Raw genomic sequence first — 13,366 nt, 5'->3', positions numbered from 1 at the left:
TTTACATGGACTCATGCTAATATGATCGGGATCAACCCGAATATAATATGTCATGCACTTAACGTCGACAACGCAGTCAAGCCAATTCGCCAAAAGAGAAGAGCAATGGACCCAAAGCGCTATGTTGCCCTTGAAGTTGAGGTGGATAAGCTCCTCTCAAACAAGTGTATTCGGGAAGCTCATTACCCTGAGTTAGGTCGCCAATCCGGTTTTGGTGAAGAAATCCAACGGAAAGTGGCAAACTTGCGTTGATTTCTTTGACCTCAACAAATTCCTTCCAAATGACAGTTTCCTTTTGCCCAGGATCAATCAGCTCATCGACACCACCTCTAGTGTAATGCTTTCTTTCTAGCTAGTATACTCGTAAAATAATCACTAAAACTCATTAAAAATATATATCATTTACGATCTAGCTCAGTTTCGCTGTTTGCTTCTGTTTGAGCTGGTTTTGATGTGGTTTAATTTGCTGAGATTTTTTTTTTTAATGTTGATTTGTAGTATCAAGTGAAGTTGTGAAGTGGGTTCTCTTTGGATTGGTTGATTGCTTGAGTTTATGTGGGTTTCTTGACAATGATGTCAATTTTTTATAAGTGGTTTTTTCTGATCTGAGATTTGGCTTTGAGTAACATGCATTGATTTATAGCTTTCTATTGTAAGAAAAAAGATTTTTCTATTGAAATGCAAAATACCTACTTCATGATATGTGTGTAGGCTCTCAAAAGGTGGATGATTGACGGAAATAACAATGTTATGAAGTTTGATGTGCGTGATTGAAACTTAAAAGCCATGATATTTTGTTGGAGTATGTGGTGACATAAAGTGTACATAGCTCTAGAGTTCTTTTGTGTTACTTAACTCTAACTTGCTCGACTTGGTCAGGCCTTGTTTAGTTCATTTGATTAGTGCTTTTCGATGTTCGCCTGAAGCGATTCCTTAGTAATTTAGTTCACTGTTGGTCTGCTTTGATTCTGTGGTCTTTTTGTATGTTCAGATTGTAATTTCACCATTTCTTTTTTCTTTACCGTTATTGGTTTTTTCTATGGATGCTGTGAGAATTAGTTGAAAAGAAATGTTGTAACAATATGAAGAAGGATTTTCCCAGAGTAGCTTGAGGCGTCCCTCTGCATAAATTTATTTTAAGCAGGAAATTATCTCTTTCATTTAAATGGAGCACATTACAATCAAAGACTGGAGTGTGCCTAAATAAACTGATCTTAGTCATAGCCACTTTAATCCCTTTGATAGGTTGACTTATACATGTCATCATTATCATTATCTTCTCTGTGAGGTGGATAGTAGAAACAATGATTATCACCAAGCAGTATCGTTGCATACACTCAGCAAGCTGTCATGCACAAAAGGACATCTTAGTGAAGATGTGATTTTCTAGTATTTCAACAATTGAACTGGAACCCCAAGCTTTTGCCACTCTGCCTGTGTATGCAAATGGTTTAACGATCTTGCCAAGCGAGTGCTATGGGGAGTTTTGCCGAACAAGGGCTCCAAAGATGATGCTGATCTGCAATCTAGTGGGAGTCATAGTGTTGATGGAAATTGGAGGGCACTCGGGAAGCTTCTTATTATTGTTCAGGATGTAGCAAGGGTGGCTTGTTCAATAGCATTCAGATCCCTGGCCACTTTGTTTACAGGACCAGGTTCTCTCGGACATCAGAAAGAGTTTTTCTTTGCCACAATGCAGAACAATATCTTGTATGTATCTGATCCATGCAGCATCTAGACCAAGGGGAGGAAGGGGATGTAGGATTTTTCCGTGGAGTTTTTAAGTCATTCTCAATGTCAAGGTTAGGAAAATGCTGATTGAAAGGAGGCCCAGCTTCATCCAACAGAAGTATGCCCTTATTGCAAGGCAAAGTTGTGGAGCATGCTGCAAGCCAAATGATTCCACAGAGTGCCACCTGCAGATTGGGTGCTTACGGATTGCATCGAGTATTATGTGTGCCTCAATGGCCATATGCTTGGGATTTGCACCCTCTTACCTTTGTCTGTTCGGAAGGCATCTGAGCGGGAGTAGTAGTTGGATAGATCCAGGTACTACTTGCAGCAACCATCTCATGCATAACTTGTCAGTGGAGTGGATGCTTAAAAAAATCGTACCATCACTATGCAGGTGTTTAAAAGATCTTTCTTTCCTTGTTGATAAATCCTAAGACTCCATGCCTTTTTTGACTTAATCATCTTCTGCATAAAGTGGAAAATTAAATTGTGAGGTAGTTTGTTGTTTTCTTACCTGCTAAAATTTGTAGCACCACCTGACAAGTTATTCTTTTATTGGCATTTTGCTAGTGTTGCAGGCAAGGATTTAGTGTCTGCTAATGGATTCTTACAAGAATTTTAGAAAGTAGACATCCGATAAGATGGTCACCAACCTCATTTTCTACAAGCTTGAATCAATGATCAGTCTGGTCTCGACTCCTGGGTCAAGTGCTCTCGAGTCTTGCTTGCTCCAACGAAATGTTTCCTTGTGACGGTTAGATTTATTGCTAACCGTCTTTTCAAACATCCATTACTCACAGGTTATGTCTTGTAATACCCTGTGTTTATGTATGGTCATTTTTGTGGATCCAGTTTGGCCCTGCAATAATTCAATAGATTTCCTGTTTGATAAATCAGTTGCCTTGTGATATCCCTCTGCAAAAATTTCTTTTTAAGTGGTGTAATTCTTTTGCAACCCAGCCCCAAGTTGCCATGACGATAAGTCTGCGGATTCGAGTGTCACTTTCCGTTTTATATCTTATTTAATTTTGTCGCCACGTTCAAATTGCTTGACAAAATACAGAGACGTATATTGAGGTTTGAACATCGACCTTTCTGATAGTTTTGAGCCCACTCCATTATATTATATTATCCTTGCCACCAAGACCTTGCTATATTTATGTTGAATGTCTTGGGCACTGCCCATCTCCAGTCTATTGGACATGCTCATAATTGATCACGTGCCACTAAGTAAGAGTTTAGTCTCATATTTCTGCCATCTCATTCCTGCAAATAAATGAGCACGAGTGGCTGAGCGGGTCCTCCCATTTTGTTTCCTGTCGCTTCAGCCAGTTCATTACCGTTCTCTTTAGAGTTTTCCTTATAGTTTTCTTTATAAAGAATGAATTTCAACTAATCAAATCATGAGACAAGCAATATCATGTCTTAATGTGACATTTGATGATGATATATGAAATATTTTGGGTTAAAATGTATTAAAGGTTTAGACATGGTTTGTTCTGGGAATTGCAACACCTGTGATGGATAAGTTTTTGAAACAATAGGTCAAGATTCAAATCTCCTTTGTCGGTTGATTTCGAACATGTAAAGTTTAGTAGTGGCCCAATTCAGATTTTGGTGAATGAATAAGAAAAGGATTTGTGGGCATATAAGAAAAGAAAAACAAAATCTCTTAAAGCATGTTCTCCTGAGATTTAAATCTAAGGTGATTGGTATATGCTCTCTTGGTGTAGTGCCTATGCCGAAATATAGGATTAAAAAGCCTATATATTTGAAGCACAAAAGATACCCTTAAAAAGAGCCTAAACCTATAGTTCACCTGTACTCCTCAAAACTCCAAGACTTATTTCCAAATGAATCTTTTGACAGTTATTATTAGCCACTCCGCAAAATCTTGGCAATTTAGTAGATATGGTGGTAAAGGGACTCAAGAGAAATCAATTACAGAGAATTAAAGAAGAAAAGCACACTGGGTTGAACCTAAACTGCTCAAAAGTGTTATGCTAAAAAATCAGGGCTGATGCAGCTTACGTCAGCAAGGATCAATCAGAATTCAGAAAGGTATTGTGCCGTCTAGGCGCTACCATGTCGCCCAATGCAGAATGAGTAAGATTGTCATCAACTGACAGGTAAAGGCTCGGCGAGTGAGTGGCTGGAGTCACCCACTTACCCAAGCCCTACGCGATTTAAGGATATCTTCCGTGCAACTGGCCAATGGGAAGCAGGGTAGAAACTGTACGCACCTGCCCGCTTGCAGACTCATAATCATTCCCTAAGCCTCTTACTATAATAGATGACCCTCTCTATTTTCAGATTCTAGTTCTGATAACAAACACACGCTTTCTCCCTCTTTGTACTTTTGTTCTCTTAGATCGCTGCATGCAACCTATGTACTCTTTCATAAATAAAAAGACAGTGGATGGGATTCACTTTGAGCATCCAACTACATTAAAAATCGCTCCCTTTATTTGTTTCATTTCCGTTCACGTGTAATTCTAAGTCCGCTTAGCACTTCGCACGTGCGAATAGTTGGTGTCACAATCCACTCTGCGAATAGTTGTGTCACAATCCAGCATCACAATTTGGCGCTAGAAAGAAGGCCTTATTTAGTATTTGCTTTTCATCAGGAATTTTCTGATCAATCGAGTCTATTCGCTAGCTGCAAATGGCTCGTGTGTTCGAAACCGAGCGAGCTAGCCCCAACAACGAGGAGGTCCCGGGTACAGGATGACACTTCTCCTGAAGTGCCCCAATTTAGCATAGTGCTACAGCAGACATTCCTTCGAGCTTACAGCTTGACCCAGCTATGACGGATTACCTGGAGAGGTTCAACAATACTCTCCAAACATTACCGAAGGTTAGGGCTCCATTTGGCTTATTATTTCTACCCATATTCCCAATTCTATCCCCAAATATTTGTTTGGCACATTATTGTGAAATATTTGTCTATTTTTTAATTACTTTTAGTCCCCTTAAGTTTATTAATTTCCTAAATACCCCCAAAAATTTAAAAATTAACAAAAACACCCCCACCCACCATACTTGCCAAATTCTGGCAACCACCACCGGTGGTAGCCGGAATCTGTCACAACGGTCTACACCACCCCTGGAAATGGCCTTAATCACTGATCTGGCCGTCAGTGATGGCCAAATCTGGCCATCGTTGACAGACAACGACGACCAAAATTGACATTTGCGGCCGTCGACTGCCAGATCTGGCCGTAGATCTGGCCGGAAAAGTCTATATCAACACCTTACCTGCCAGATCCGACCGGTCTGTGGTGTAATGCAATTTTTAAGCTAGACTTCGGCAGTGGTAGGGGTGTTTTTGTCATTTTATAAAATTTTTAATATTTTGGTTGTTTAGTTAATTAGCAAACCTAAGGGTTTTTTTTTATAAATTTTTAAATTTTACCTCGTAATAGTCCCTATTCAACTATCCAATATTATTCCCAAAATCCTATCACATAATAAAACAAACGACCCTGGATTGTTTGGATCAAGTCGTACCACCCGAGTCCGACAAGGCGGTGTTACCGCCAAAACGCCTGTAGGTCATGCTAAAGTGCGAAAACGGGCGAAGGCCTATGTCGCGCGCACTACAGTAAATTATAGGATTCGATGGGAGTTCCAGTTTCAAAGTCGGCACACAATTGAGACTAAGAGGACCTACCAAACCTAGTTTTACCACTTGCTTTGCACTTTTAAATTTCTGGATTTGTTAGATTTGACCACCAATGGGAAGAGTAAGGATTTTTGCAATCATGTTTTTTAGTCACATCCATTTCCTTCTAAATTCAACCAATTCATGCTCATTTGATAACTCCACTTCACCTGCCCCACTTCTTCATCCAAAACAAAACAACAAAAAGAGCCCTAGATTTTCCTCAAGACATCATGTTAACATTTTCATCTTTATGAACCTTTTGTCTGCTCTTGATGTTATCCTGGTTTTTAAGAAGAGTAATGCTACAGTTACCGAAAGATGTGCACAGAATTCGTACACCAAATGATGTGACGTAATCTTAACCGTCGATTAATTATGAATTAATATTAATCGACAGTCAGGATTGCGTCATGTCATTCGGTGCACATCCTTCGGTAACTGTATTATTTTCCTTTTAAGAATACTTTCTCAAATACTCAACTCCTTTTAAAATAATTTTTATTTATGCATAAAATCACAATAAATCATGTTTTAGATGTCAATCTAATTAATATTAACTTGGTGACATTTGTAGTGCAAAGATGATAGAAATTTTTATTATAAATAAAAAAATATATATTTTTTTTTTTATATTTAAGATCATATGTTAAAATTATTCTATAATTAGAAATGTTACGATAGTGTATCCTTTGATTGACAAATCACCTTTGGATCATAATCCAAGAATAATGTGTTGTAAGTAAAACTATCCCATCGCATGATAATATTTTTGATGTTAAAAATATATCAACTAAATTTAGCAATTATTAAATTACAAAAATCTATAAATTTAAAAATATAATAAGTAATATTACGCTTACAACCCAATCTCACAACATTTTCTTACAATCCCAACATGGTAGTTGATTTGACAATTGCCACGTTAGCTCTAGAAGTGTTCAAAAAAATGCAAAAACCGAATCGAACCGGAAAACCGGTTAACCGAAAAAGTGGTTCGGTTACGGTTTGAAAAATTCAAAAAACCGAATTTTCGATTCGGGAAAAAATAAAAAGCGGTTATATATATATTAAATAAAAAAAATTATATATTAAATAAAAAAAATTTTAATGTATTATTAGTAGTGGTCAATAGATATGTATTAATGTTTAATTTTTATTTGGATATGTATTATTTATATTTACAATTTAATTTAGGAAAAAATAAAAAAAATAAAAGTTTGATTAAAAAAAGGGAAAACCGGTTAACCGCTTTTTTTAAAATGGTTAAATGAAAAACCGGTTTTCCCTCCAAACCAGTTCGATTTCGGTTCGGAAATTTTTTCGAACCAAAAAACCGGTTCGGTTAACCGATTTTGAACACCTCTAGTTAACTCTCATCACACTTAAGACACTAAATAACTTTAACTAAACACGAACGATCTTTTTTTAAGGACGAATAATCATTCCTTTATAAGGAATGATCGTTCATGTTTAGTCAAAGTCGTTAATAGACGTGACAGTGTCAACTCAGCTACCACGTTAGAGTTGTAAGAGAAGGTTGTGAGATTGAGATATAAATGTAGTATTTTTTAAATATAATCCAATCTTTTTCAATAAATAAATTATATCAATATAATTAAAATTTATATATACTAATATTTAAATAATTAATATTAATATTATAAAGTGTAAGGTAGGCGTGCATCCTCCAGGAAAAATACAAACAAGCAATGATAATCTGCAACGTATACAAAAAAAAAAACCTCAAAATAAGGAAAAAATTCCCAAAAATTCTGTGTTCTGACACGTGGATAAATACGAGGGTTTAAGAATCTTTCTGTGGACATGAAAGCACTTACCCTTTCATCAGTCCCGACACGGCAACAGTAACAACTGTAGATGACAGTCAAATACGTTGCCGTTATTTTTCAAAAAGTCACCTCCAATCAGATCGCTGACAGATAAGACAAAGTGGATCCCACTTGCCGCCTATGCACCGCCACGTAATCGTCTACGTGCTCATCAGTCCACGTGACGTCCTCTCATTTGTCGTTCCTTCGATTAAAAAACTGACCTGTCAACATATCTTGTCCTTCAAATATTTAACATTTTCTTCTTCTCTATGGAACCCAAAGCCCTCTCTCTCGCTTCTATCACACTGCAATTTCTCTGCATTTTTCTATCTTCCTCTGTAAATATAAATTCTTTTTGACTAATTTGCCCTTGTGGGGAGTGGAAATTTACCAACTTTTCTTTGTTTGTGAGTTGGGAATTTGTTGCTCTTTAAAGTCTTTTTTATTTTTATTTTTTTTGGTTAATTTGTTTGGTTTGGTATTTCAGCACATGCAGAGCCCTAATATTTTCGTTTTTGTGCAGAGATGGTTTTTCTAGGGTTTTGAGGCTGTGCATGCAAGGAACTTCATTAGCTGAGGTGAAAAGTCGGGTCTTGATTTCATGTTCATTTACGATCTAGCTCAGTTTCAGCTTGTTTGCTTCTGTTTGAGCTGGTTTTGATGTGGTTTAATTTGTTGGAGATTTTTGTTTTTTAATGTTGATTTAGTATTATCAAGGGAAGTTGTGAAGTGGGTTCTCTTTGGATTGGTTGATTGCTTGAGTTTATTGTGGGTTCTTTGACAATGATGTCAATTTTTTATAAGTGGTTTTCTGGATATGAGATTTTGGCTTTGAGTAACATGCATTGATTTATAGCTTTCTATTGTTGAAGAAAAAAGATTTTTCTATTGAAATGCAAAAATACCTACTTCATGATATGTGTGTAGGCTCTCAAAAAGGTGGATGATTGACGGAAATAAACAAATGTTATGAAGTTTGATGTGCGTTGATTGAAACTTAAAAGCCATGATATTTTGTTGGAGTATGTGTGTGACATAAAGTGTACAATAGCTCTAGAGTTCTTTTGTGTTACTTAACTCTAACTTGCTCGACTTGGTCAGGCCTTGTTTTAGTTCATTTGATTAGGTGCTTTTCGATGTTCGCCCGAAGGCGATTCCTTAGTAATTTAGTTCACTGTTGGTGTGCTTTGATTCTTGTGGTCTTTTTGTATGTTCAGATTGTAATTTCACCATTTCTTTTTTCTTTACCGTTATTGGGTTTATTTTTTTATGGATGCTGTGAGAATTAGTTGAAAAGAAATGTTGTAACAATAATGGAAGAAGGATTTTCCCAAGAGTAGCTTGAGGCGTCCCTCTGCATAAAATTATATTTTAAGCAGGAAATTATTCTCTTTTCATTTTAAATGGACACATTACAGGTAAAGACTGGAGTGTGCCTAAATAAACTGATGCTTAGTCATAGCCACTTTAATCCCTTTGATAGGTTGACTTATACATGTCAGTCATTATCATTATCTTTCTCTGTAGGTGGATAGTAGAAACAATGATTATCACCAAGCAGTATCGTTGCATACACTCAGCAAGCTGTCAATGCACGAAAGGACATCTTAGTGAAGATGTGATTTTCCTAGTATTTCAACAATTGAACTGGAACCCCAAGCTTATTGCCACTCTGTCCTGTGTATGCAAATGGTTTAACGATCTTGCCAAGCGAGTGCTATGGAAGGAGTTTTGCCGAACAAGGGCTCCAAAGATGATGCTTGATCTGCAATCTAGTGGGAGTCATAGTGTTGATGGAAATTGGAGGGCACTCGGGAAGCTTCTTATTTATTGTTCAGGATGTAGCAAGGGTGGCTTGTTCAATAGCATTCAGATCCCTGGCCACTTTGTTTACAGGACCAGGTTCTCTCGGACATCAGGAAAGAGTTTTCTTTTGCCACAATGCAGAACAGATATCTTGTATGTATCTGATCCATGCGAGCATCTAGACCAAGGGGAGGAAGGGGATGTAGGATTTTTCCGTGGAGTTTTTAAGTCATTCTCAATGTCAAAGGTTAGGAAAATGCTGATTGAAAGGAGGGCCCAGCTTCATCCAACAGAAGTATGCCCTTATTGCAAGGCAAAGTTGTGGAGCATGCTGCAAGCCAAAATGATTCCACAGAGTGCCACCTGCAGATTGGGTGCTTACGAGGATTGCATCGAGTATTATGTGTGCCTCAATGGCCATATGCTTGGGATTTGCACCCTCTTACCTTTGTCTGATTCAGAGGAGGCATCTGAGCGGGAGTAGTAGTTGGAATAGATCCCAGGTACTTACTTGCAGCAACCATCTCATGCATATCTTGTCAGTGAGGAATTGGGATGCTTAAAAAAATCGTACTCATCACTATGCAGGTTTTAAAAGATCTTTCTTTCCTTGTTTGATAAATACCTAAGACTCTCATGCCTTTTTTGACTTAATCATCTTCTGCATAAAGTGGAAAATTATAATTGTGAGGTAGTTTGTTTGTTTTCTTACCTGCTAAAATTTGTAGCACCACCCTGACAAGATTATTTTTTTATTGGCATTTTGCTTAGTGTTGCAGGCAAGGATTTAGTGTCTGCTAATGGATTCTTACAAGAATTTTAGAAAGTGAGACATCCGATAAGATGGTCAGCCAACCTCATTTTCTACAAGCTTGAATCAAATGATCAGTCTGGTCTCGACTCCTGGGTCAAGTGCTCTCGAGTCTTGCTTGCTCCAACGAAATGTTTCCTTGTGACGGGTTAGAATTATTGCTAACCGTTACTTTTCAAAACATCCATTACTCAACAGGTTATGTCTTGTAATACCCTGTGTTTATGTATGGTCATTTTTGTGGATGACAGTTTGGCCCTGCAATAATTCATATAGATTTCCTGTTAATGATAAATCAGTTGCCTTGTTGATATCCTCTGCAAAAATTTCTTTTTAAGTAGGTGTGAATTTCTTTTGCAACCCAAGCTCCAAGTTGCCATGACGATAAGTCTGCGGATTCAAGTGTCACTTTCTGTTTTATATCTTATTTAATTTTTGTCGCCACGTTCAAATTGCTTGACAAAATACAGAGACGTATTAATGAGGGTTTGAACATCGACCTTTTCTGATAGTTTTGAGCCCACTCCATTATATTATGTTATCCTTGCCACCAAGACCTTGCTATATTTATGTTGAAATGTCATTGGGCACTGCCCATCTCCAGTCTATTTGGACATGCTCATAATTGATCACGTGCCACTAAGTAAGAGTTTAGTCATTCATATTTCTGCCATCTCATTCCAGCAAAATAAATGTGCACGGAGTGGCTGAGCAGGTCCTCCCATTTTGTTTCCTGTTGTTTCAGCCAGTTCATTACCGTTCTCTTTAGAGTTTTCCTTATAGTTTTCTTTATAAAGAATGAATTTACAACTAATCAATCATGAGACAAGCGAATATCATGTCTTAATGTGACATTTGATGATGATATATGAAATATTTTTGGGTTAAAAATGTATTAAAGGTTTAGACATGGTCTTGTTCTGGGAATTGCAACACCTGTGATGGAATAAGTTTTTGAAACAATAGGTCAAGATTCAAATCTCCTTTGTCGGTTGATATTCGAACATGTAAAGTTTAGTAGTGAGCCCAATTCAGATTTTGGTGAATGAATAAGAAAAGGATTTGTGGGCATATAAGAAAAGAAAAACAAAAAGTCTCTTAAAGCATGTTCTCCTGAGATTTAAATCTTAAGGGTGATTTGGTATATGCTCTCTTGGTGTAGTGCCTATGCCGAAATATAGGATTAAAAAAGCCTATATATTTGAAGCACAAAAGGATACCCTTAAAAAGAGCCTAAACCTATAGTTCACCTGTACTCCTCAAAACTCCAAGACTTATTTCCAAATGAATCTTTTGACAGTTAGTCATTATGCCACTCCGCAAAATCTTGGTAATTTAGTAGATATGGTGGTAAGGGGACTTAAAGAGAAATCAATTACAGAGAATTAAAGAAGAAAAGGCACACTGGGTTGAACCATAAACTGCATCAAAAGTGTTATGCCTAAAAAATCAGGGCTGATGCAGGCTTACGTCAGCAAGGATCAATCAGAATTCAGAAAGGTATTGTGCCGTCTAGGCGCTACCATGTCGCCCAATGACAGAATGAGTAAGATTGTCATCAACTTGACAGGTAAAGGCTCGGCGAGTGAGTGGCTGGGAGTCACCCACTTACCCAAGCCCTACGCGATTTAAGGATATCTTCCGTGCAACTGGCCAATGGGAAGCAGGGTAGAAACTGTACGGCACCTGCCCGCTTGCAGACTCATAATCATTACCTAAAAGCCTCTTACTATAAATAGATGACTCCTCTCTATTTTTCAGGATTCTAGTTCTGATAACAAAAACACGCTTTCTCCCTCTTTGTACTTTTGTTCTCTTAGATCGCTGCATGCAACCCGATTGTACTCTTTCATAAATAAAAAGACAGTGGATGTAGGATTCACTTTGAGCATCCGAACTACATTAAAAATCGTCTCCCTTTTATTTGTTTCATTTTCCAGTTCACGTGTAATTTCTAAGTCCGCTTAGCACTTCGCACGTGCGAATAGTTGGTGTCACAATCCAGCATCTGCGAATAGTTGGTGTCACAATCCAGCATCAACAATTTGGCGCTAGAAAGAAGGCCTTATTTAGTATTTGCTTTTCATCAGGAATTTTCTGATCAATCGAGTCTATTCGCTAGCTAGCAAATGGCTCGTGGTTTCGAAACCGAGCGAGCTAGCCCCAACAACGAGGAGGTCCCCCGGGTACAGGATGACACTTCTCCTGAAGTGCCCCCAATTTAGCATAGTGCTACAGCAGACATTCCTTCGAGCTTACAGCTTGACCCAGCTATGACGGATTACCTGGAGAGGTTCAACAATACTCTCCAAACGATTAACCGAAGGTTAGGGCTCCATTTGGCTTATTATTTCTACCCATATTCCCAATTCTATTCCCCAAATATTGTTTGGCACATTATTTGAGAAATATTTGTCTATTTTTTTAATTACTTTTAGTCCCCTTAAGTTTATTAATTTCCTTAAATACCCCCAAAAAAATTTAAAATTAACAAAACACCCCCACCCACCAATACTTGCCAAATTCGGCAACCACCACCGGTGGTAGCCGGAATCTGTCACAACGGTCTACACCACCACTGGAAAGGGCCTGTAATTCACTGATCTGGCCGTCATTGATGGCCAATCTTGGCCATCGTTGACAGCAACGACGACCAAAAAATTGACATTGCGGCCGTCGACTGCCAGATCTGGCCGTAGATCTGGCCGGAAAAGTCTATATCAACACCTTACCTGCCAGATCCGACCGGTCTGTGGTGTAATGCAATTTTTAAGCTAACTTCGGCAGTGGTAGGGGTGTTTTTGTCATTTTATAAAATTTTATATATTGGGTGTTTAGTTAAATTAGCAAACCTAGGGGTTTTTTTTATAAATTTTTAAATTTTACCTCGTAATAGTCCCCTATTCAACTATCCAATATTATTCCCAAAATCCTATCCAAAATAATAAACAAACGGACCCTGGATTGTTTGGATCAAGTCGTACCACCGAGTCCGACAGGCGGTGTTACCGCCAAAAACCCTTGGTCATGCTAAAGTGCGAAAACGCGAAGGCCTATGTCGCGCGCACTACAGTGGCAAAGGCAAGGGAAAACAGGTGGCAAATAGTGGGTCGAAGGGCTCCAACGGACCAGCAAGTACCAGTTGCATCATGAACCGTCCCCCCATCGCATGGGCACCCCTACAAGAGTACAAAGTAGGAAAACCCCCGCACCCATGGTCGGTTCAACAACCGCGGAGGTCAGACTAACTCCCTGAACCTTTCATTGTCTTCATATACTCCGTCAGCGTGTGTCGAGATGCCGAACCTCTGACCGAGGTGAGGAAGAGTCCGATCTATGGTCTTTCCTAACCGTAATCGTGGGGTCTAACCCACGTTGCGGAAAGTGATCCCCAGGTATCTGCGCTGCCTCAATTGAGGAGTTACAACGAGTACTAGATCACTTAGGCTCAGCAAAATGAGCGCGGCAGGTCGCTGAGCTTCTCTCTTTTCCTTGCAGTGTTAGTTGCTCCTCTCC

At 38.4% G+C, this 13,366-nt stretch overlaps 1 protein-coding gene and 1 pseudogene across 4 annotated transcripts; both read left to right on the top strand.

The window, feature by feature from the left end:
* Positions 1-1,304: 1,304 nt before the first annotated feature.
* Positions 1,305-2,032, top strand: LOC116122037 (annotated as a pseudogene).
* A 5,471-nt stretch (positions 2,033-7,503) lies between these two features.
* LOC116122038 (EID1-like F-box protein 2) lies at positions 7,504-10,472 on the top strand. Of its 4 annotated transcripts, none has more exons than XR_004126822.1 (4): positions 7,504-7,640; positions 7,757-7,811; positions 8,758-9,627; positions 9,811-10,472. XR_004126822.1 is itself a non-coding variant. In XM_031407947.1 (4 exons), exon 3 carries the CDS (start codon positions 8,777-8,779, stop codon positions 9,521-9,523), a length of 747 nt encoding a protein of 248 aa, XP_031263807.1. In that variant the 5' UTR covers positions 7,504-7,640; positions 7,757-7,811; positions 8,758-8,776; the 3' UTR covers positions 9,524-9,542; positions 9,819-10,470. The 4 variants fall into 4 exon arrangements, 3 of the variants coding, with proteins under 3 accessions (XP_031263807.1, XP_031263806.1, XP_031263805.1); XM_031407947.1 differs by having other exon boundaries at positions 8,758-9,542; positions 9,819-10,470; XM_031407946.1 differs by having other exon boundaries at positions 8,761-9,542; positions 9,811-10,463.
* Positions 10,473-13,366: the final 2,894 nt, after the last annotated feature.

Source organism: Pistacia vera, unplaced genomic scaffold, assembly GCF_008641045.1.
Source record: "Pistacia vera cultivar Batoury unplaced genomic scaffold, PisVer_v2 Contig130, whole genome shotgun sequence".
In the NCBI taxonomy this organism is placed as follows: Eukaryota; Viridiplantae; Streptophyta; class Magnoliopsida; order Sapindales; family Anacardiaceae; genus Pistacia; species Pistacia vera.
The sequence above is the reverse complement of the archived record's forward strand: the minus strand, read 5'-3'. Positions and strand labels throughout refer to the sequence as shown.

Bases quoted from the DNA above. Each gene is read 5' to 3' on its own strand.
- LOC116122038 (XM_031407947.1), top strand. From the start codon at position 8,777: ATGATTATCACCAAGCAGTATCGTTGCATACACTCAGCAAGCTGTCAA.